The sequence below is a fragment of the Zootoca vivipara genome, chromosome 3 (genome assembly GCF_965207765.1).
Source record: "Zootoca vivipara chromosome 3, rZooViv2.hap1.1, whole genome shotgun sequence".
NCBI classification, from domain to species: domain Eukaryota; kingdom Metazoa; phylum Chordata; class Lepidosauria; order Squamata; family Lacertidae; genus Zootoca; species Zootoca vivipara.
The window spans coordinates 88,092,602-88,115,479 of NC_142586.1; the positions used below are offsets into that span (position 1 = coordinate 88,092,602).

At 44.4% G+C, this 22,878-nt stretch overlaps 1 protein-coding gene across 7 annotated transcripts in view; it reads right to left on the minus strand.

Annotated features, from left to right (window-relative positions):
* Positions 1-22,878, minus strand: part of XDH (xanthine dehydrogenase) — a 72,424-nt gene that overhangs the window by 43,753 nt on the left and 5,793 nt on the right. For all 7 annotated transcript variants that reach the window (XR_015949120.1, XR_015949119.1, XM_088666620.1 and 4 more), the window contains exons 2-14: positions 19,243-19,300; positions 17,703-17,799; positions 14,287-14,395; positions 13,431-13,557; positions 12,501-12,562; positions 10,726-10,794; positions 9,179-9,241; positions 8,105-8,191; positions 5,395-5,536; positions 4,164-4,256; positions 3,183-3,334; positions 1,932-2,025; positions 490-599 (exon numbers count right to left, since the gene is read on the minus strand). Coding sequence is in view for 5 of the 7 variants with exons in the window: in XM_088666620.1 (XP_088522746.1) it covers positions 490-599; positions 1,932-2,025; positions 3,183-3,334; positions 4,164-4,256; positions 5,395-5,536; positions 8,105-8,191; positions 9,179-9,241; positions 10,726-10,794; positions 12,501-12,562; positions 13,431-13,557; positions 14,287-14,395; positions 17,703-17,799; positions 19,243-19,300 (1,263 nt within the window). In the remaining 2 variants the exon portion in view is untranslated. The remainder of the gene's footprint in view (positions 1-489; positions 600-1,931; positions 2,026-3,182; positions 3,335-4,163; positions 4,257-5,394; positions 5,537-8,104; positions 8,192-9,178; positions 9,242-10,725; positions 10,795-12,500; positions 12,563-13,430; positions 13,558-14,286; positions 14,396-17,702; positions 17,800-19,242; positions 19,301-22,878) is intronic.

The following is a 22,878-nucleotide window of genomic DNA, read 5'->3' on the forward strand; positions in this document are numbered from 1 at the left end:
TAGGCTAACTTGATGAGTTAGCCTTCAATGAATACATGAATGAATAATACCATTTTAAATGTAAGGGCTGATCCTGAGCAACTATCAAAAAATTTTTAATCAATGAGCTCTTTTCCTAGAAGTAGGGCCTGAAAAGCAAAGGGGGCTGAAGAATGTGGTAATCTCTCTCTCTTTCTCTCTTTCTCTCTTTCTCTCTCTCTGTGTTACATACATACTCCTCCTTGTGCATATTTCAAAATGTCCCAGGGTTGTACTTCACTTGAAATAGCTGGGGAGTATATTGGCTATTTTCTAGGAACTAGCAAGTGCCGTCTTTTCTTCATTTTCCTTTCATTTTTGTGATCTTCCTGCATTCCTGAGGAATCATAACATACCCACCTTTCCTTCCAGGATGGATCAGTAGAACCAAGAGAGATTTTGCCTTCCCATTAAAGTAACTGTTGCTCTCTACTTAGCTTTCAAAGCAATGCTATATTCCAATCACCTCACCTTCCTGCTGAAGGGAATCTCAACCGAGAGCAGTATTTCCTGAGGTTTAAGCTTAGTCTTCCTATAACCAGTGAAGAATGTCTCGTCCATCCTTATAGTCCTCCTTCCCTCTGCAAAAAAAGAGAGACAGCACACAGTGGGTGGAATGTGTAGGGAAATCATATTCCATTTCATTCATTCTTAGTGGGAGTGTTGCTGGTTTTGAGTCTCTGCAATGAGAAACTATAGAGCTATACTTAATGGAAGAATATATTCTAGCAGCTACAATCATGCTGTAAAGTATATTCCCATAATGTGTGTTTTTTTCTCTTGTGTACTGTCAGGTATTGACTCACATAAGCATCTTTTTTGCAGGGTTAGGGTCTCCTGAAGACCACTCTAAATGGGTTAAGCAGGACATCCTTGCTGACAAAACTTGGGAAGGCAAACTATGAACCTAGGACAGGCAGAAATTGGTATCAAGTCAGAGGCTAAAAGGGGGCACTGTTGTGGCAGGAGGCATCCCCAGCATGGGGAGACCCCAAAGGGGAAACACCCTTTAGGGAGGAGCAAGGAGTGGTGGGGCCTCTCTTGGTTGTATTAGCATAGATTTTCCTCTCTGGGTGGGAGCCAAGGAGGGAGGGGTGTTGGGTGGGGTATCCACATTTGAGAGGCAGGTTGGTTTCATATATACACCCTAAGTGTTTGAGGTTATGTGATGGCTTCAGTGGCAATCTGGAGTGAGATGCAACAGGGAAGGAGATGATTTTCAACAGGAGAGTTGTGCCCTGCAAGGTTTAATAAGAGGGTTTTGTCTGAGCAGCTTCTCATATATGAGCAAACCCAGCTTGCCAAAGCACAACCACAATGGGGTGGGTGTGTTAGGGCCCACACTTAAGCGCACAAGGACAGTTGCCCAACATTATTCCTTGTGAATTGAGTGCGCACCCATGAACAGGTCCTACAATCCTCTTCAATGGTCAAAGATTCTGTGACAGGAATGCAGAGGTTCCTTGACAAATGCTGATATGTGAACAGTGTAAACATTTGGTAACCACTTGGAAACGCCACTGCATATGAGCTACCAATACTGCCAAATACAAAATACTGCCTCATATCAACTGCCAAACACTGCAAAATATCAGCTTTCTGATTGAAATCAATTGAACATTGACATCAATCCCGTACAGATAGAAAATATCTGGAGGGCATTTGAGACTATCTGAGCATTCAGAATTAACTGGGAAAGAAAGATTCACCATCAAAATCAACAAAGCAAAAGAAGGATCTACTACAGCAATGTTACCAAGTGTTGTCCACCAAAGCTCAACAGGCGCTGCAGCTCTCCGTGATTTACCCCAGAAAGAACAGAGGTACAAAATTCCCTGGGCTGTTATCATTGTCCTAAGCAAGCCAGAAGTTGGTTGATGATACACCATCTACCATCCTTACTTAAAGCTTACCATTTGATGCCAAGGTCAGTTTGCTCCCACTTGCCATAAACACTGGATTTAGGTCAGATATTGGACTTGCAGTCATTATATTTCCCCCAAGAGCCTGAAACCAAATACAGAACAGGGTTGGGTTAGGAAGCAGCCGGAAATACATGGCGGGAATACTTCTTTCCATTTAAACACTGTTACAGTGTTTCTGTATTTTAGAATTTCTGTTTTGTTGGAAGCCGCCCAGAGTGGCTGGGGGAACCTGGCCAGATGGGTGGGGTATAAATAATAAATTATTATTATTATTATTATTATTATTATTATTATTATTATTATTATTATTACAGAATTATCAAATCCAGGCAGGGGCAGCACCCAACACAGGGGTGGAGCAAGATAGCAAGATGAGTGAGGGATTTGCTAGAGCCCAAGCCAGTCAGTCCACTTGCAGGAACAGGACCCAATCTGAGCCTCTCTCTACCTACTGTATACTCCATTATTCCATAGGCCATTGTATCTCAGCTCCCATTAGCACCAGACAACAATCAGGGGTGAGGAGAGTGTGGTATCAGAGACAATATTTGTCTGGATACCAGTTGCTGTGAATTACTAGTGGGGAGACTGCATTCAGGTCCTGCTTGCAGGCTTGCCCCGGGCATCTGGTTGGCCACTGTGAAAACAGGCTGCTGGACCAGATAGGCCTATGAGCTGAACCATCAGGGCTTTTCTGAGGTTCCCCATCCCTGCTCTAGAGCTCTCTTGTTCAGTGCTTTTGCCCAACTCCAGCACTTCTCACCTATAATGCCCGTTCATGAGTAATGTGCAAAGGGCCTAGAGTCAAACTGGAAGGAAAACTGCAAGGCAAGGCAAGATTCAAAGGAAGGGCATATCATGCCTGCCTGCTATTTTCTCATTTGAGTCTTTCCACACTTCCAGATAGGCTGTTTATTTATTTTTTTTAACAAAACAAAAACAAATTACTAGCCTGCACTTCAGTGCAATTATTGTCCCACTTTTCTGACTGTGAGTCATCTGACACACAAAAAAGTGACAGAAAATTGCACTGGAAACTGCAGCATAGCAACTGCTAGCTGTCAATGTCATATAACCTCCACGCGAACACATCAGGATGAATGAGTAACAGGCACAGGCACTGTATAATCTTGTGCAAGTTTTGTGTGAGTGTATTGGCATGAATTCTCAATGAACAACTGTCCTGAAAGCTGCCTTTGCTCACACCAAAAGAAAAAAAAAGGTCTTGAGAGCACTTACAGCAACATTTCGGATCTGAGGCCCTGCAAACCACCTCAGTTGTTCTAGGACAGCTTGAAACACCTCTGATTTGTAAGGAGGAAGGCGAGCCACCGCTTTTTGCAGAACCTCTTCCATGTGGCTCAGAGTGCAAGAGGCTCCAAAACTAATTCCTGGAAAAGCAGAGACACAAGAGGGGTTTGGCTGGTAGCTATAACGTAGTTTCTCAAGATGAAAGAGCTGCCCTGAGGCATTGGCAGGCCTTGGTAGTATTTTAAGTTCTCTAAACAAAGAGGCTCTTGGAAGCATTTTATTTCCTTCAGCTTATATCTTGGGAGTTCCTGGGGCACCAGGAGCTCTAAGAACGGTTAAAGGATGTTAAAGCTGTCCGCATGTCAAGTTCAATGGAGACTGGTCCATTTGGCCATATGAGGCAGTGCCCAGCTACCTGGCTGCCTTCTTACTTACAACCAGCCAGGAGGTGAGACCCTGCCTTCTTCCCCACCAGCCCCAATGGGCACCAGCCACCACTGAGCCAGTTGCCACATTTAGAGGATGCAGAGGCAGGAAACTATTTCAGATGTCCCACTTTTGGCGAGAAAGGCAAGGAGTGGCTGAATCTATGCTGTGCTGGGTGTGTTACCGTATCAGCGCAGACAGACACAGACACACTGCAACATGGGGGTTCACTCCCTTAAAGAAAAAAATGAGGCGGTTTGTTCAGCGGCATGCTCACTAATCATATGCAACGTAGACAATTATTTTCATTTTGGAACTGCCTACATAAATGCAATCGGTACACCTTGGCTTCAGGAACAAAGAAGGTATCAGAGCAGGGGATCCACCTACTCACTAGATCAGCAGTGGGCGGGGGACAGGCCTGTGGACCTAATTAGTGACAAATCAACATGCAGAATCCTTTGCATTGCTTAAAAGTCTTTCCTTGCACATTCCTCAGGCCCACGGCCTGTCTCCTGAGGCGATAAGCATGTTGCTACTTACCCTCCTCTGTGTCCTGAACGGAGTTCATTTCTGGGATCCAAGTTGGTGCGATGATCACAGGGTACAGCATGTTCTTTAACCGCATTTCAATACCTCAAGGAAACACAATCCAATGAGGTCAATGCAGACATGGCAGCCGGCCAGACTTAACAGGTTTACCAATGAAAGAGCAGGGCTGTTAGTTAACAGGCCCAGCCCACCAGAGCCTGTTTCTATGACGGTATCTATATTGACTCTTAAGAGCTTTCGCCTGAACAATCTCCCCACAAAGCATTTGCACTGTTTTGCCATGGAAGTTTAAGGTCAAGAGCCAAATGGCTTCTCCATTGCAGCTAGAAAAGTCAACAAACACTGCCTCAACACACACAGTTTGATTTCTAAGAGAAATCACAACATTCTATCTAATATGGCATTAGCAAACCACGGAGGTAAACATCAAGAATGGGGACAATAGAGACTTAGAAAGGGATGGTGTTCGGGAGATCTAATTAGCTTGGCCACTTTCCACTCTTTACCTAAAATGTGCATTGTTTTCAAATACGTAAAAGGTCGCCTCTAGACTTTCAGAGGGTAACAGAACCAACTGTTCTGGAAGCCCCAACATCTGCACTGGAATGTGCAGTTTGCCAGGAGCCTGGCCAAGGGTGGGGGCATGCTCAGATTCTTCATGCCAATCTCAGGCACTACATGCTTTGCATGCAGAAGGTTCCAGGTTGAATCCCTGGCATCTCCAGGCATGGCTGGGAAGGACTGACACTCTTGAGAGCTGCTGCCGGTGAGTGTCAGACAAGACTGAGCTAGATGGACCAATGGTACAGCTCAGGATAAGACAGTTTCCTATGCTCCAGATGGATTACATCAATTATACCTTTAAAATAAGTTCAACTTTTAAAATGGAGGCAGGGCAATCTGTTAAGATGGTTTAAAGAAAGGCATAGGTAAACTCTTAACCAGGTAGGCAATTTAAGGCCTCATTCATACTTCTGTTTGTGCTGCCACTTTCCCCCAGGGAAAACCTGCTCTTTACAGCTGAATCAGAGCAAATGTCAATCAGATTTTCCATGGATTGACATTTGCTCCGATTTAGAGGTAAAAAGTGGATTTTCCCAAGGAAAGCAGTGGGGCAAACTGCTCAGACCCGTGTTTTCTAGGCCTGGAACAAGCAGAAGTATGGACGAGCATTGCACAGTACTGACAAAAAACTCAAACAGAAACTGAGTTCTTTCCTTACCTACTTCAGTGTTCCCCACCACAAGCTTGGCAGTTGGATACTGAGCTTTGAGCACCAACAGTTCCTTGAGGCTTGAGGGCTGAAACCACATCACTCGCTCCCCTTTGAAGCACAGTTGCTTCTGAGGCTGGTCAGTGTGAGTCTGAGGAAACAATACCAGATTTAGCTTCAAGTCACAATACGTTGGCACAGGAGCAAGGAATTTTGGCTCTGTTTGATTCTTCTTATGGTGAAGCAAGACTGAAACCATAAAGCTATGACAAGTAGCAGAAAAGTTAGAAGTTGTCAACTGTTATTGTTGTGCTTTGGTGTGTCACACCTTGATACAGTGCGTTGCAAAGTTTTCATGGGCAAAACAAAACCATATCTTAGGTGAAAGCAACACCACAAGGTAACCTTGTCCTTCAATATACATGTAGCAAATAGCCTTCCAAAAGTCATTGAAGTTTAACCTTCCAATGCTTTTGGGCAGATCATTGTGATTATGAACCTCAGCCACTTCTTATTCCATGTACCTTCATAAAGAAAATGAGACCTTCCAAATTTGCTTAAGGGGGGGGGAGTATGATTGTCCTGTGTACGTAGTTTGACCCTTAAGCAGGTGTTTTTCTGCCAGTACTCAAATAAAATAATAATAATAATAATAATAATAATAATAATAATACATTTATTGTCATTGTACAACCTGTGTACAATGAAATTAAACGAGCCTGCCCCCCAAACACTCAATCTCTTATCAAACAACACACCACCTCGCAAGTCAATTTCGCGATGTTATTTTTCGTTCAACAGCCTAACAGCCCACGGATAGAAGCTATTTTTTTAGCCTGTTGGTATGGCTGATTATACTTCTATATCTCCTGCCTGAGGGTAGAAGATTAAAGAGGTGATGCCTGGGGTGTGAGTCATCCCTGAGAATTTTTCTCGCTCTCCTAAGGCAACGATCCCTTGCGATGTCATCTAGCGGGCTCAAGGGACAGCCCATGATATCATGTGCTGTATTCACCACCCTCTGTAGAGACTTTCTGTCCATGGCTGTCAGGCCAGCATACCACACTGTGATACAATATGAAAGGACACTTCATATTGTGGACCGGTAAAAGGAGTTCATCAGTTGTTGTTTAACATTATTCTTTCGCAAGACCCTGAGGAAATGGAGTCTCTGTTGGGCCTTTCTGACCACCTGAATTATGTTGATTTTCCAAGTGAGGTCTTTACTAAGGTAAACTCCCAGGAATTTAAAGGAGGAGACTCTCTCCACACTGCCCCCCCCCCCGATATACAACGGGGCAAGTTCCCCTCTCTTCCTCCAGAAGTCCAACACCATCTTCTTTGTCTTACTAATATTTAGGTGCAAGTTATTCTCTAAGCACCGTGTAGATACTTTTTGAACCTCCCCCCTGTATGGTGTTTCATTTCTGTCTGCAATTAGGCACACATCCCTGTGGGGTGCCAGTGCTAAACTTCAGGGAGGTAGATGTAACAGTCCCGATCCTCACTGTTTGTGTCCGATCCCTCAAAAAGTCTTTAATCCAGTCACAGGTGGAAGGTCCAGATCCGTCAGCTTTTTAATAAGAATGTCCGGGAGGGTGGTATTAAAAGCTGAGCTATAATCAATAAACAACATTCTGACATAATTCCCCGGTCTCTCCAGACGACTCGCTGCAAGGTGAAAGGCTGTAGCTATGGCATAATCTGTTGACCTGTTTCTCCTATAGGCGAACTGATGTGAACTGAAAAGTCAACCAGACCATGCACCTGTCAAATCATTCAACATCATATTGAATGCACAGGTTGGTCCCACCATCTAGATGTGGGTGTGAACTGGCAGTGGTTCCCACCTGTCATGTAGGAACATAGAAAGCTGCCTTGTTCTGAATCAGACCATTGGTCCATCCAACTCAGTGTCATCTACACATATTGGCAGAAGCTCTCCAAGATTTCAGACAGGATTCTCTCCCAGTCCTACCTGGAAGTGCCGGAGACTGAACCTGGGGTCTGCTACCACTGAGCTTTGCCCCTTCCCCTGTCTGTGCTCAGTGTCTATTTGAAGACAATTATATGGACACAAATAAGCATCCTCCACCAAGGCAAGGACAATGAATGACCAGGGGACCAGCAGAGCTTAACAACCATCACTCAAGGTCAGTGGACGCCTTCAGCCACTCACTACCTCAGAATATCCTACCCCACAGGCCGGTTGGAATGATAATAATAATCATATGTCCATTTCCAGGAACTTCATGAGGAAAGACCAAGACAGAAAGGCAGTTAAGAAGTTGTATATCTCTGTGCCAAGGCTATCCTAGGATTGCTATTCCGATGCAACAACTCCAGTCTACACAGACATGAAATTACAAGTTGTTCTGTTCTCCATTGCTTCATATCTTGGGTCATAGGAAGTGCTTTTCCCTATGGAACTGTAAACTCCCAGGGATAACAGCCCTTCTGTTGTGTACAACTATATTTCCCAAAGCTGAAAGATCAATGGCTCAATCTTGCCTATGGTTGTTGACTCTCCCTCTCCCCACTTGTGTTTAAGTGATTCACTGCTTAAACTACAGAGGCTGAAGTGAATTCATGGTCTATTGTCTCAAGACAGTGCATCATCTCAACGTGCTCTCAGCCCATGCACAGAAGTCAGTGGATACATAAATCTTCCATGCAGGAGGAACACCACAAGGAAGTCATGAGAAGAGAACGTTCTTACCAATAACTCTGGTGGGAATATCGGCTCCTGGGTAGGGTCTAAAGGCTGGAACTCAGATGGATTGAACAGCTCTGAGGAGATCAATCCCTGAAGAAATTGTCATTGGTTAGTGCATATATATTTTTTCTCACTGTTAAAGAAGATTACTATTTGTATGCCTTATACAAAACATATCAATATTACTAGCCCAACACAGAGCAGTAGTGAAATCCTCATAGTGATACTTAAAAAAAATCCTTGCTACAAAAAGGACTTGAAACAATCACAATATTTGTTTAATAATGACCATTTAACTTTTTAATATACTTAACATGGTTTAAATAGCTATATAGATACACATTACATCAATAGCATGGAAGCACCTTGGTCCACAGAGGACGTCCATGACCCATCAAGAACAACTGCAGTTTAATTAAATTGTACACTGCTTCTGCTAACTCCCATTCACAACCAGTTCTCCCAACAAGATACAGGAAGGGGCTCAGCTCATTGTTAAGCTCCCTCCCTCAGAGATGACTCAATATGTTCCAAAAGCTGCTGGGCAAACCATTTCAAGAGCGATAAATAGAGGTATAGCTTCATCTGTACTTTGCTTAAGCATGGCTTGATATTCTATATATTTGTGTGGCGATACCCCGATCCTTCCCAGAGTAAATAAGACACAGGACACATTGCATAAGGTTAATGGGCGTGAAAAGGCCACAACTTTATTGATAACGGATGTAGAGAGGTATTGGCTTAGGCATTGGATCTAACCATCTATATCCGACTCCAGCCCGCTCTGCTGGCAGTCTGTGAAGGCAGCTGTGGGTCAGGTAAGAGAGGCTGAATCCCGGCCGCGCGGTTGCTTAAATCAGCAAGCCACGCCCCCCCAGAGCATCCGGATTGGACGCGCCAAGGGAGCGCCGCGTCTGGGAGCCAGCCAATGGGCTGGAAGGATGGCAGCCATCCCCCCAGCACGTGTGAGGGCTCGTGGTGCCCACAATCTCCCCTCCTCCTACGGCGGAAGGGACTTTATTTCAACAAAAGAAGATGGAAGAAGAGGAACTACAGTAATAGGTTTGGGGCACTTACAGTATTGTCCTCTTTTCCATTCATGCAACAGCCGTTCGCTTTTTCTCCACAGCAACCCTGACCCTATAATGGAGGGAAGAGAAAGAGCAACATTGGAACCAGGAACTTTCTTACATGGAGATGAAATGTCATTTGTTCTATCTTTCCATTTAAAACAGAAACTACTAAGATATAAGGCATACACATAAAAGATTTAAAAGGACACACACTATTTAAGACCTGTTATGTACTGAGTTGAATCATAGAACAATAGGATCCAGAATCAGCAGTCTGATTGGTCCGCAGGAGCCACCCAATCCAACTCCAGGTAGAAGTGAATCCGCAACCTGATTGGCCTGCAGGAGCAGCCAATCAGGCGGGTGGCAGAAGTGAATCCGCAACCTGATTGGCCTGCAGGAGTAGCCAATCAGGCTGCTGGCAGAAGTCAATCCACAAACTGATTGGCCCACAGGTGCAGCCCTGAAGTAGCCAATCACGCAAAGCCCATTGTGTAAATAATGTATATCTCCGAGTATATTTCAAGACCATTACAAACAGAGAAAATCCTAACAAATACAGCTGTCTTTACCCTGCTTACTTGAGAATAAGCCCCACTGAAATAAGTATGTTTTAAATAGAGCAAACTCCCAGGCAGATGTGAATATGGTTGCAGACTTATGTTTATATCCAGGAATGCCAAGAGGCATGTCCTGGGGTACTGTTATACCAGACTCATAGTCAGCAGATACCCCAGACTCTGGGCTTTCTTTTCTTCTTCTTCTTTTAAAGTAAGGCCCAGATTCAACTAATGCGTTGTACTAGGGGATACCAGTGCAGCACAGCTTTCCCTGTCCTTCTCCCGGATCCCTTTCCCATTCCACTCTGAAGGGTCAGGAGTACCCCCAAAAGAGAATGTAGGGGAGGAAAGGGGGATCAGCCCATCCGACAAGCATAAATGTTTGTGCATGTTGCTGAATTCATCCCTAAGTCTCTGACCCTTCTAGAAAGAAAGTTATGAAGCAAAATGTTCAAGCAACCTTCCAAGTAATTTTTGTGAGATGACCCTGCCTAGCTGCTCCCACCTTTCAGTGTTTTTAGCCAATGAGTGAAGTCAGAGCTGTGATGGTTGGTGCATAATATATAATCATATAGCATATTAAGAGCATAATCATTTGCATGTTTACTTGAAAGTAAATCTGGGTATGTTTAGTGGCGCTTAGTCTCAAGTTAAGCTCCTGAAATTCTAATACTTTCCAGTAACTTTAATTTCCTGAAAACTGACACAGGAATCTCAGAATATAACCTACAAAATTTAAAACCAGTTTGAATAGTCATTCTCCCTTCCCCGAGAGAATCCTGGTAGTTCTGAGGGAGCTAGGAAATTCTTCAACAGAATTCTCTGCACCCTCAGCAACCTGCAATGGTGATTTGGGGAAAGACAGGTATGAAATATCCTAATTGCAGTGATTTAAAGTACATCACTCAATAATAATAATAATAACTTTCTCTTCTTGGAAATATATGAGGGGTTTAAGAGACAAGCAACATTAAACCATTAACCAACTTACCACATTATTTTGCTTTCCAGCCATGCAGCAACCAAGACCATTAACTTTATTCCCACAGCATCCCCCATCCTAGATGGAAAGAAATGTTTCAAATTAAGCTCCATCAAAGCTATATTAATTTAACACATTTACTAATGAAACCATTTAACCATACAGATTTGGGGCTCATCCATTGATTAAATGTGGAAAGTAAGGTTCCCATACCTCCATTAATTCTCCATAGTCCGTATGGAATTCTGCTACAAGTCCGCTCACCTTTTCCAGGTGGGCGGCATTGCAGCCAGGCATCCAGGCCCCTGCAGTGATCCAGCGAGGGGCTAGAATTGGCGCCCTCCACATCATTGTCCAGGCTGTGTCACTGGAGCTGGGTAGAGCCAAGCCCTTGGGTGGTCCTGCTGACCAATCAATGCTGGCGGGAGGCATGGCCACGGGAAACTTAAACCATGGCGTGGCCGGGGAGCCCTCCTCTCGTGCCCTTCACAGGATTTCCCAACCCACCCACCCTCTTTTTATGCTTTTCTATGACACAACCTTGCTATGGACAAATGTCAGCCGCCATATTGTTGGGGCCGCGTGGGGATTTTTCCCACTTGGCAAATTGGCACCAGTCATTTGGCTTTCGCCTACCTTATAGCAAGCATCACAGCTTTGTGAGGTTAGGCACTGGGTAAGCCTTTGATTGGATGGAGGGGAGGTTGTAGCCTCCGCCTGCCCCCCTCCTCTTTAAGGGTATCCTGTTAAAGGGATCCGGGGCTGTGGATTCTGTTTGATGCCCAGACATGGGCTAGGGCCATGCCGCAACCCCAACGGGGACCCCTCGGGTCCCCCTATTTGATTTAAATCATAGGGCTCCCCCTATTGGTGGTTTACCCTTAGATGGACTCCCTGCACATGGGCAGGAGTCAAGATATAGCCTGGCTTCACCCAATGCCCAAGCTAAACCACTCACATCTGTAACCAATAAAGTTGTGGCCTATTTGAACCCATAAACCTAAATACCTGTATCCGTGTGTTTATTATGCATTGGGGAACTGTGGATCACGGATTTAGGCAAATCACTGCCTAAAGACACTTTCCCCTCCCTCAATCCAGATTTTCTCATACCATCTCCTTTCTGAAGTATCCCTTTCCCTAAACAGCCTTAAATCAATGAAGTGAACACCAGTCTGAAATAAATTTGCCAACATGGGATATCATCTTCAAGGTTGTTTTCTTGCCCCAGTCCTACATAAATGAATGGGAGCCCTGAAAAGGCAGAGTGTTCTTTCACATTCCAAATTAATTTCAATAGAGTTTGCACCAGAACTCCTCCAAGAATCATGATCTGTTCCAAAAAATCCAGACTTTAGAACAAATCCTGCCCCTCCAATTAGAAGTGATAGCTCTGTAAAGCAGAGGTAGGCAATGTGGAATGTGCCTTCCAAATGTTGCTAGACAGCAGGTGGATGGGAGCTGGAGTCCCACAACATCTGGAGGGTGCCATGTTTTCCACCTTTGCTGTAACAACATTTGTTGCAAGATTGCTAAAAATTGAATAGGCACTGGAGGAGTGAAAGCATATTGGGTTGTATCCAATGTTCATCCTGCTCACAGTAGGCCCAGTGAAATTCAAAGGCATGACTAACGTACAACCATTAATATGAATGGGTCTGCTCAGAGTAGGACTAACATTGGACACAGCAGATCAACTTTTTCTATTTAAGGTGTATAATCCATTGGCATTGATCAAAAGCTAGCCTAAGTCTACGAAATGATTTTGATCTCTGGCTTCTTACCTTTGCAAAGGTCCGGTAACCCTCCAGAATGGGCCTATATCCAGTACAGCGGCAGAGATTTCCTGAATCACCAAATCAAGTTGCAGAGGTTAGGAGTCACTTAAGGATGTACAAGAAAAAAATGTTATTTATTTTGGCTCTGCTCTACCATGGAGGACATTAAACTTCCTGAGGATATCCAAAAGGGGAATTCGCCCCCAGAGAAATGAGTATCATTGTGGTTCTATATAACTTTGAATATGGGGTTCCAATCTCAAATGGCACCACAACCATAACCTCCAGGTAACACAGAATTGACCTGAATTGTTTGCCAAACTTCCTTTCCAAATGTTTGCCCAGCTTTGCTGCTACATTACTAGTTAATAAATTTTGCCTTGTAAGCTCTCTACCTTACAAGGATTATCTGAGGGTCAAATGGTAAAAGAGATGACGAAATTCTGTGCAGTATTTTCCCTTGCGATTTTAAAAACTATATAAGATGATTCGCCCACCCCCCCACCCTGCACTGATCTAATTCCATCAGCAAGGACAGTCTAATTCAGGCATCCCCAAACTGCGGCCCTCCAGATGTTTTGGCCTACAACTCCCATGATCCCTAGCTAACAGGACCAGTGGTCAGGGATGATGGGAATTGTAGTCCCAAAACATCTGGAGGGCCGCGTTTGGGGATGCCAGGTCTAATTGGAATGCATGAGGGGTGTGTGCTAGCTTTTTATTTTAAAAAGGCACACATACTCTGCTGAGTCACAATGACAGGGCCATTCCCACCACCACCAAGGTGGTAGCTGGTTTTATTTTCTTAATGTCCAGGATGAAAGGTTGAGCACGTAACAGCCCATCACTTCTCCAATCATATATGCAGCCCCCTCCACAAAAAATAGTTGTGTCGTGGGGGTTGGACAAAATTAGTAAGGTTCAAAAACCTTTCACCTTGGAAAGCATCTTCAATTGCTTCCATTCTGGGTTCAGGCTGATTGCGAAGGAGCGTGTACATGGACATAACAATGCCAGGAGTGCAGAAGCCACACTGAGACCCATGGCTTTTGGCTATTCTTTCCTGGGAGAATGCAAGGACAAAAGGCTCTTATTAGTATGACAATGGCCCCCTTAGATGATCCAGGACTGAACAACGTCTTGCCAAAGAAGGCACAGAGTTCAGAGGCCTAATTTCTTACGTAATCACTAACCAAATCTACTGTGGTATGTAATTGTGCTTTATCCCTCCATGCTTAAACACGTGCCTAACACATGCAGATTCTTCATTTGAGGATTCACTGCCAGTAGTGATGTACTCAACCATAATCACTAGAATATTTCTTCTTTCATCGGTTGAAACTTTGGGGGGGGGGGGACATTCATACTCCTACCCACAACAGCACAATCTTGGTACTATTGCTATGGGTTTCATGCAGTATCCATTTTTCCCGTGAGACTTCCCAATTCACCCTGCATAGTTTGTCAATACATAGTTGCATTAACTTTTCAACTTGGTGCCATCAGTAAATGTAATAAGCATACCCCTGCTTTGCTCCCAAGATGACTACCAAATAGCTCAGAAGGGTGCAATGACTTCATCTTGATGAACTGTATCTACTCTTGGTGAACCATATACTTTTCTCCAACTAGAGAGCATCCTCCTCTTTCCTTTAGCTAGCTCCTTGGGTGTCATGAATTGAATGGGAAAGGGCTTACAAAACACAAATGGCTTAGCAATTCACTGTGCCTTGGGCAAGGTAATATGGAAGGCCAGGGACTGTTAGAATGTGGGTTCAACTCCACACCTTACCTGCACTGGGTGCAGCCTTGTCTTAGTGCTTCCTATGCCTTCAATGGTAGTTACTGCTACATGGTGGAGAGCACAGATAGGGAATAAACAAGCATTTGCAGAAAAATGTCTAGAGCCATGAGTTAAGGAAGTTGTTCACTTTGTAAAATTGCTTGCTGGTAACACTAATGAAAGCTGTTGGCTGTTGGCTTGTACTGAAACTGCGCATACAACATTGGTCAGAAGCAAGTTGTCCTAGCAAGCAAGTATTGCAGAAAGGTATGCATATTAGGCTGTGTGCACATTGCCATTTCCTCTGGCTTCAGTATTATATGTAGAGGGTGTGTATACTTGTAAAGAGATCCATGACCTGCAGCATGGAAGACAGATTGAGAGTATATGGGTAAAAATTGTAGGAGAGGGAAACAACAGTGACCTTACTATAGGTGTCTGCTATAGACCTCTAAGCCAGACTGAAGACTTGGGCGGTGCCTTCCTACAGCAGATTACCAAACATTCAAAAAGGAGATATAGTAGTCATGGGAGACTTCAACTACTCCAATATCAGTTGGAACTCTGCCAAGAATGTGTTGTTGTTGTTTAGTCGTGTCCGACTCTTCGTGACTCCATGGACCAGAGCACGCCAGTCACTCTTGTCTTGCACTGCCTCCCGCAGTTTGGTCAGACTCATGTTCGTAGCTTCGAGAACACTGTCCAACCATCTCGGCCTCTGTCGTCCCCTTCTCCTAGTGCCCTCAATCTTTCCCAACATCAGGGTCTTTTCCAAGGATTCTTCTCTTCTCATGAGGTGGCCAAAGAATGTAAGGTCCAACAAATTCCTCCATTGCCTCACTGATCATTACATTTCCCAGAAAGTGGAAGAAGCAACAAGGGGACCATCTATCTAGGACCAATAGGGAGGAACTGGTTGATGAAGTGGAAGTACTGGGAACCTTGGGAGGAAGTGATCATGTCCTCTTGAGTTTCATGATACAGAGGCAAGGGAAAGCTGAGTGTAGTTGGACATACACTTTGAGCTTCAAGAAGGCTGATTTCAAGAAGTTTAAGGAACAACTGAGTGAGATCCCATGTTCTAAATACTCAAAGAGAAGGGAGTCCAAGATGGATGAGAGTTTCTTAAAGGTGAAATACTGAAGACACAAAGGCAGACAATTCCAACAAGAAAGAAAAATGGGAGGCATTTAAAGAAACAATTGTAAGCAGCTTACAAATGAGCTGAGATGCATAAGGAAAGAAAGCGGAAATCGCAAAGGGAGAGAACACAGGAGTAATCAATGGTTGCAGGGAGAAGATAAGGCGGGCCAACTACGAGTAGCAAGCCCTCTGCATGGATAAGATTGAGAAATGTGATTGGGCGACAGAGAGACGGTGGAACTGCTTCTGCTTTGCTTCTGTCTTCACCCAAAAATAAAGCCAGTGACCAACCTGGTGATAACAGTATAAATGATGCAAGGAGAGAGCTGCAGCCTGAGATAAGAAAAGAAGTGGCAAGCTACTTTACAGTAAGGTAAAAGGTAAAGGGACCCCTGACCATTAGGTCCAGTCGTGACTGACTCTGGGGTTGCGCGCTCATCTCGCATTATTGGCCGAGGGAGCCGGCGTATAGCTTCCAGGTCATGTGGCCAGCATGACAAAGCTGCTTCTGGCAAACCAGAGCAGCACATGGAATTCCTTTACAGTAAAGGAATTCAGATCTTGCACCCAAGGATACTAAAGGATGTTTGTTTTAAGCCAGGAAGGTGTACTGTATATGGCCTAAGTGGTATAAATCCAACTTGGGCTCCAACCCAGATAGGAGTCATGGGCTGCAAGGTGTTCTATGCAACTAGAAGCTCAAGACATAGGATGGGAGTGATTGCTGTGCCTCTTGTGTTGTGAGATGGATGGGAAGATACCACACACACTCCTCAAGCACTACAGGTAGGTATCACATTGGATGTGCGCACAGATATACACCCACGTTCCATTTGAGCACATGGTTCTCAACCCAGGAAAGGAATTCATGCTCTGAAAACTGCTTATGTTGTTGTTGTTTAGTCGTTTAGTCGTGTCCGACTCTTCGTGACCCCATGGACCATAGCACGCCAGGCACTCCTGTCTTGCACTGCCTCCCGCAGTTTGGTCAAACTCATGTTCGTAGCTTCCAAACTCCATGGACAAAGACAACAGGCATATAAAACTGCTTATACACCTCTCTTTTCACAGGAAACCCAAAAAGTCGGCCAGTTCCCCAACCCCCAAAATGCTGGACAATCATTTCCAAAGAAAGACTATACAAACTACTAAAGGCAACATTCTGAAAATGGGTGAGTTTGATATAATAAAAAAAGGGTTGGCTATGAACTCCTAAAGATTCAAATTAAGTTTGTGCTGCTGTGAAGAGAAACAGAGCAAAGGGAAGGGAAGCAGGGAAGATGAGCTAAGAAGAGAACAAGAGAAGACTAGGTTCACTCAGTATACTGCTGCTGAACTTTGGCAGAAAACTGTCCATTACATTAGAGCAAACATTAATCTTACTAAGCAAACAAATTGGGGGAAGGCCAGTGGGTTTTTAATAAGCGCCCTTATCAGATGCCAAAGCTAAGAAATCAAGATAGCAGCAGGGGGGAAAACATTTGGATGTGCCGTGCCATAACACAATCATGTGCTTTGCCATTTCTAGGAAACCAAAAGGATTGCACAGGCCAGGGGTGGTGAAGCTGCCCCCCCCCCAAGAAATTACTTGACTCCAGCTCCCATCCTCCCTGATCATTGGCCATGCTGGCTGGGGCTGATGGGAGTTGAGAGCCAAACCATACCTAGAGAACACCAGGTTGGTTCCCCCTACTCTGTACAGTGAGATTGTGGTGTGAGCCAGCCCCAATTCTTGGCATTTTAAAAGGAAGACTAACAGCACATGCTAAGCACCATGTCTATTCAGAAGCAAGTCCTCAGTGGGGCTTACTCCCACATGAATGAAGATATACTTGTGACTCATAAAGGAAGACCCAGTCGGCATATTGTGGAGCTGCATGAGGCTTGAATGTAGTGCCAAGCAGCTATTACGGCAATTTTTTTTTAAAAAATAAATTGCATTTTGTCCTAGATGATCATCGCCCAGAGATGGGGAACCTTCGACCCTCCAGAAACTGCTCAAGTACAACTCGCATTATCTCTGACCATTGGCTACGCTGGCTGGCACTGGTGGGAGTTGGCGACCGAGAATTTCTGGAGGGCTGCAGGTTCCCAATCATAGGCAGAATTTCTGCCACCCGTCAAAGGAACAGAGCAAACAAAGTTATCCAATGCATTTGAAAATCTATGGGAGGAACAGACTCTACACAATTCCTTTTTTCCACCCACTGAGAATCTGTCCTCCCAGATACCTGCATTAGAAACCCATTCACCCATCTCATCACTTGCCATTCAAAGGATACATGGTTTTCTTTTGGGATCTGTCAAACTTGGAAATCATAACAGTGCAGGCACCACATCCACCTTCTCCGCAGCCCAGCTTGGTTCCACATAAGCCCACTAACAGTATGGCAGTTAAGGGGAAACGTACCAACAGAGCAAGAAATTCTTCAATATCTACAGCCACTGCTTCTTATAGCAGGCTCAGTTTCCAGATGCACAGAGTAAATAAAAGATTGAGTTATCCAATTTGTCTAGGACTATCCAACACTTTCTTAGGACACAACAAAAACATATTGTGGCCAAGGTTTTTTCATCATCCTCCCAAACCATTTCTGTTTCCTACAGGCCCAAAGTTAGTGGTAATTCATTTATTTTTGCTTGTGCAAATAAATGTATCAGCTGATACAAAAGTACAGAAGAATGGTTTTAAATATCTAGATATGAATTATACATTTTTTAATTGCTGGAGTGGATCTGCCAGTGAAAAAGAAATGTAGAATTGTGTTTACAAACACATGCTATATTTACTTCTTAACAACACATGACCAGCTAGAGAAACATCAGATTTAGGCATCACTTCCCCAACATAGTTTATTTATAGATGTTTAGTTCCGACAAAGATTATTATGGATGTTAGCACATATCTTTGGATGGAAAAAAAATTCATGATATTCACCTTAAAAGTATTCTTAATCTAGTTAGCACTACATGGCCACTTGTCCATGAAAATAGAGGCCAGCCCTTTTTTTGTGGAAAAAACAAATAGTTGGGCCCTAAAAATCAGTTATGTTACCACTTATGAACCCCAAGCACTGCAGAATTTGCTGCAATTTTAATCCAAACCAGAGAGGTATTTCCTCCAAACCACCCAGCCAGCCGTTCAAACTTAGTTGGTCTCTAAGGTGCTACTGGAAGGAATTTTTTATTATTTTTTGTTTCATCTACCCATCTGTTGATTATCCAACTCCCCTCCCAAACCAATACCCAGCAGGACCAAACCATGAGGAAAAAGGGGAGAGGGAGGGACCTATTTCAGCACCTGGCATGTTGTGTTGCCATGCACTGGACCATGAGGCCTTGAGAAAAGTAGTTAACTTCATTCCCTGGCATCAGAGACAGGACTGGGAGAGACTATCCTCCCCTCTAGCCATGGCTTGCTGTCAACTACTGCAACCAGGAAGCTTCCAAGTCTGCAAGGGAGACCGACTCGTTTACAAAGTCAAATTTGCTCAGAAATAGGCCAAGCTGTTTTTCAGTTGTGGGTCATGGGAGTAGGTGGCTCAACTCATTGCAGAGCCAATCTGACAGAAGCCAAAAAAAAGGGGGGTGGTTGGTACAACAGAGAGACTGCCCATCTCCACATATTAGGCTTTTGCTCTCAGTCTTGAACCATCATTGAAACTGGGAATGGTACCAGATGTAGGAATGGCAGGAGAAATGGTATTAGCAGGAGCCCAATTCTAAATTCAGGCAAAGCTCAAATTCTGCAGGACCATCTATACAACTATGCCTCGACCATTTTATAATCGCACACAGGACATGCCGGCTGACATCAGATACATTTCCTTCGAAGGTAGGTTAGCAAAGTAGTTTCCGGGTCCACATCCTTCTCCACCACCTGGAAGACAAGAAACATTATTTCCTTAAGATATGTGTTCACGCATGGGCTATAGTCAGTGCGTCACCAGCATCAGAAAGTATTTTGGGAAGTCAGAAAATTCTGAGGGTTGTCAGTAAATCTCCCAAACCATCATTTTAAACAAACAAACAAAAGAGCTCTCTGCATTATGCTGTGGTTAAAGGTAAAGGTAAAGGGACCCCTGACCATTAGGTCCAGTCGTGACCGACTCTGGGGTTGCGCGCTCATCTCGCATTATTGGCCGAGGGAGCCGGCGTATAGCTTCCGGGTCATGTGGCCAGCATGACAAAGCCGCTTCTGGCAAACCAGAGCAGCACATGGAAACGCCGTTTACCTTCCCGCTGTAGCGGTTCCTATTTATCTACTTGCATTTTGACGTGCTTTCGAACTGCTAGGTTGGCAGGAGCTGGGACCAAGCAACGGGAGCTCACCCCGTCACAGGGATTCGAACCGCCGACCTTCTGATCAGCAAGCCCTAGGCTCAGTGGTTTAACCACAGCGCCACCTGGGTCCCTATGCTGTGGTTATGGCATGGTTATTTTAGCACTGCAGGATTTATCCCTTTGGTTTTCTAGGAAATTGTATTATGGTGTTTGACTTAAAATAAAAAAATTCCTTCAGTAGCACCTTAAAGACCAACTAAGTTTTTATTTTGGTATGAGCTTTCGTGTGCATGCACACTTCTTCAGATACACTTGAAACAGAAGAGTCAGACCCTTATGTATATACAGAGGGTGGTGGGAATGGGTGATGGGCTGATGGGAGTGGTAAAAGCCCTTGCTTTTTCCCCGCAGGACCAATTGCAGTCATCAGCAGTCGTTAACAGCCATCTACAGGTTTACCACTCCCATCAGCCCATCACCCATTCCCACCCCACCCCCGCACCCTCTGTATATACATAAGGGTCTGACTCTTCTGTTTCAAGTGTATCTGAAGAAGTGTGCATGCACACGAAAGCTCATACCAAAATAAAAACTTAGTTGGTCTTTAAGGTGCCACTGAAGGAATTTTTTTATTTTGCTTCGACTCAGACCAACAAGGCTACCTACCTGTAACTAGGTGTTTGACTTGACAGATCTTTTCTTTGGAAAGGTTGTTTGTTATTCATTTGCTGCTTAATGGATTCTTGTTTTATGGGAATTGTGATTTTCAACCTGTTTAATTTTGTACATCATCCGGAGAGCTATTGTTATTGGGTGACTGTAAACTAAGAAATTTGTAATAAAATTGTAAAAAAATAATAATGGAATAATAGTATGATAATAACTATATTGTGGTATTTCTGTCCTATGCAGTGGTATTTTCTTAGAAGCTCCAAGTGCCTTTCCCCCTTTCTATTTTGTTGAATCATAGAATTGTAAAATTGGAAGGGACCTTGAGGGTCATCTAGTCCAACCCCCTGGAATGCAGGAATATGCAGGGGATCGAACCTACAACCTTAGCGTTATCAGCACCACGCTCTACTAGTTTTTCTAAAAGTCTTGCTAGCTACCATGAGTACTGTATTCTTTGAGCAGAAAGGCAGGCTATAAGGGCAAAGGGAAAACCAGCATTGTCCTATCCATTAGCCAGTGAAAGAGCAGCCACTCCGGTGCTTGCTTCCCTCTTCCCTCCCCATTTGCTTTTCCTTTTGTGTCTGTACAAAACATACAGGGGCAGGTACCACTTATCTTTCAAAATATGTATGGTGGTTGGAGGGCGGGGAATTTTGGGCACTTTACAAGTGAAATAAAATACAATAGTAAGTAATAATAAAAGCAGTTATGCTATGGGCACTTTCATGCATTGTAGTTTTTTTGAGGGGATTTTTACTGACACCTCTCATGGGTGCCGTACGAGGTACTGGCAAGCAAACTGATGCTCTTGGACACCCAGCTGCTGACCCCTGCAGTAAAAGCTTAAAATCTGCCTCACAACATCTGAAGTGGCTTTTTTTTCCTTTGTTTACCTTGCCTCTCAGGTTCTAGGTGGAACTTACAAGCCTTTGTTCCTGCCGCTGCAGCTATCGCAAACCCATAGGATCAGGACAGGACTTTTTGTCAAGATCAAAATGGCACAATTTTCTTCCTACATGTAGAAGGCAGGCATGAGGAAGCACACAAATTTATTGCTGCAAAGCAGACTCCGTGGCACCTCAAGTTGCCCTCCGTTCCTACAGCCTTGGCTTAACACTTTGGGCCTTGCCAATTCCTCTCCCGGCCTTCAGCCAAATTAACCATTTCCTTGCAACAAAACAGCTCTTGTGCAATAGCCACTTGCATATGACCTTTGCTGGCTTTCCGAGTAGGCTAACCCAAAGGACGCACCTACAAACCATGTGTTGTACACATATGTATGGGTCGCAGCACAGTGGTTTGGCAGGCGGTCCCAGATTTAATCCCCAGCTTTGCTAGGTATGGCTGCAACTTCCTCCAAAGCATACAGTCTTGGGGATTATGGCAGCCTTTGGGGGGGGGGGTTAAAATTATGCATGGGGTGGAGGAAAAGAGTAGAGGTGTTTTTTCTCGCTCTCTCATGGTACTAGAACTCAGGGACATTCAGTGAAGCTGAATATTGAAAGAATCAGGACAAAGGACTTCTCCACATGGTTCATAGTGTTACAGAAGTTGGGTGCCAGCCCTCACTCTCTGCTGAGTGGTAGCAAGCTTCCAGGGACTTCCACCCAGGGTCTGTGCTCCTTTGGAGAATCGAAGATGCAGCGGAGACTGTCCTAGCTTTAAGAAATACGATTTATTCACCTTTTTAGACCTTCAGTTTGCATGAAAGGGAGTCCAGATCTTACAGCATGGACACTTCAAGCAAGACTTTTTCCCCATGGCAGTGCAACTCAGGACTCAATGGCATCTCTCCCAGCCAGCCTTCAGCCAGCCAGCCTAACCTGGAGCCCAGTCTTTATTCTCTCCCTTCTTCCCAGCACACCTTGCTAAAAAGCAGTCTTTTCCTGCCACTTCTCTCTCACACACCCCTTCACCATGGCAACCTCAATCTGCCCAGGCCCAAGATTCCTCTTACAGTGGCCATCAACACCTTTTGTCATGGTATTAGTTACCGGTAGGTAGCCGTGTTGGTCTGACGTAGTCAAAACAACAACAAAAAAAAATCCTTCCAGTAGCACCTTAGAGACCAACTAAGTTTGTCATAGGTATGAGCTTGCACACGAAAGCTCATACCTATGACAAACTTAGTTGGTCTCTAAGGTGCTACTGGAAGGACTTTTTATTTTTTGTTTTGTCATGTTGTTGGTGGTGGTGGTGGTGGTGTTGTTGTTTAGTCATTTAGTCGTGTCCGACTCTTCATGACCCCATGGACCAGAGCACGCCAGGCACTCCTGTCTTCCACTGCCTCCCGCAATTTGGTCAAACTCATGTTAGTAGCTTCGAGAATGCCTCTGATCCCAGCTGAGGCCCTGGCTTGGAAAGGAAGCTTAGCCTGTATTTTTCTGCTGGCCTCCAATCTTCCCTCCAATACTCCAAATAATCAAAATCCTACCATTTATTAATTTACAGGGTTTATAGCAATAGAACTCAATCCCACAGGAGGCAGTTATGGCCACCAAC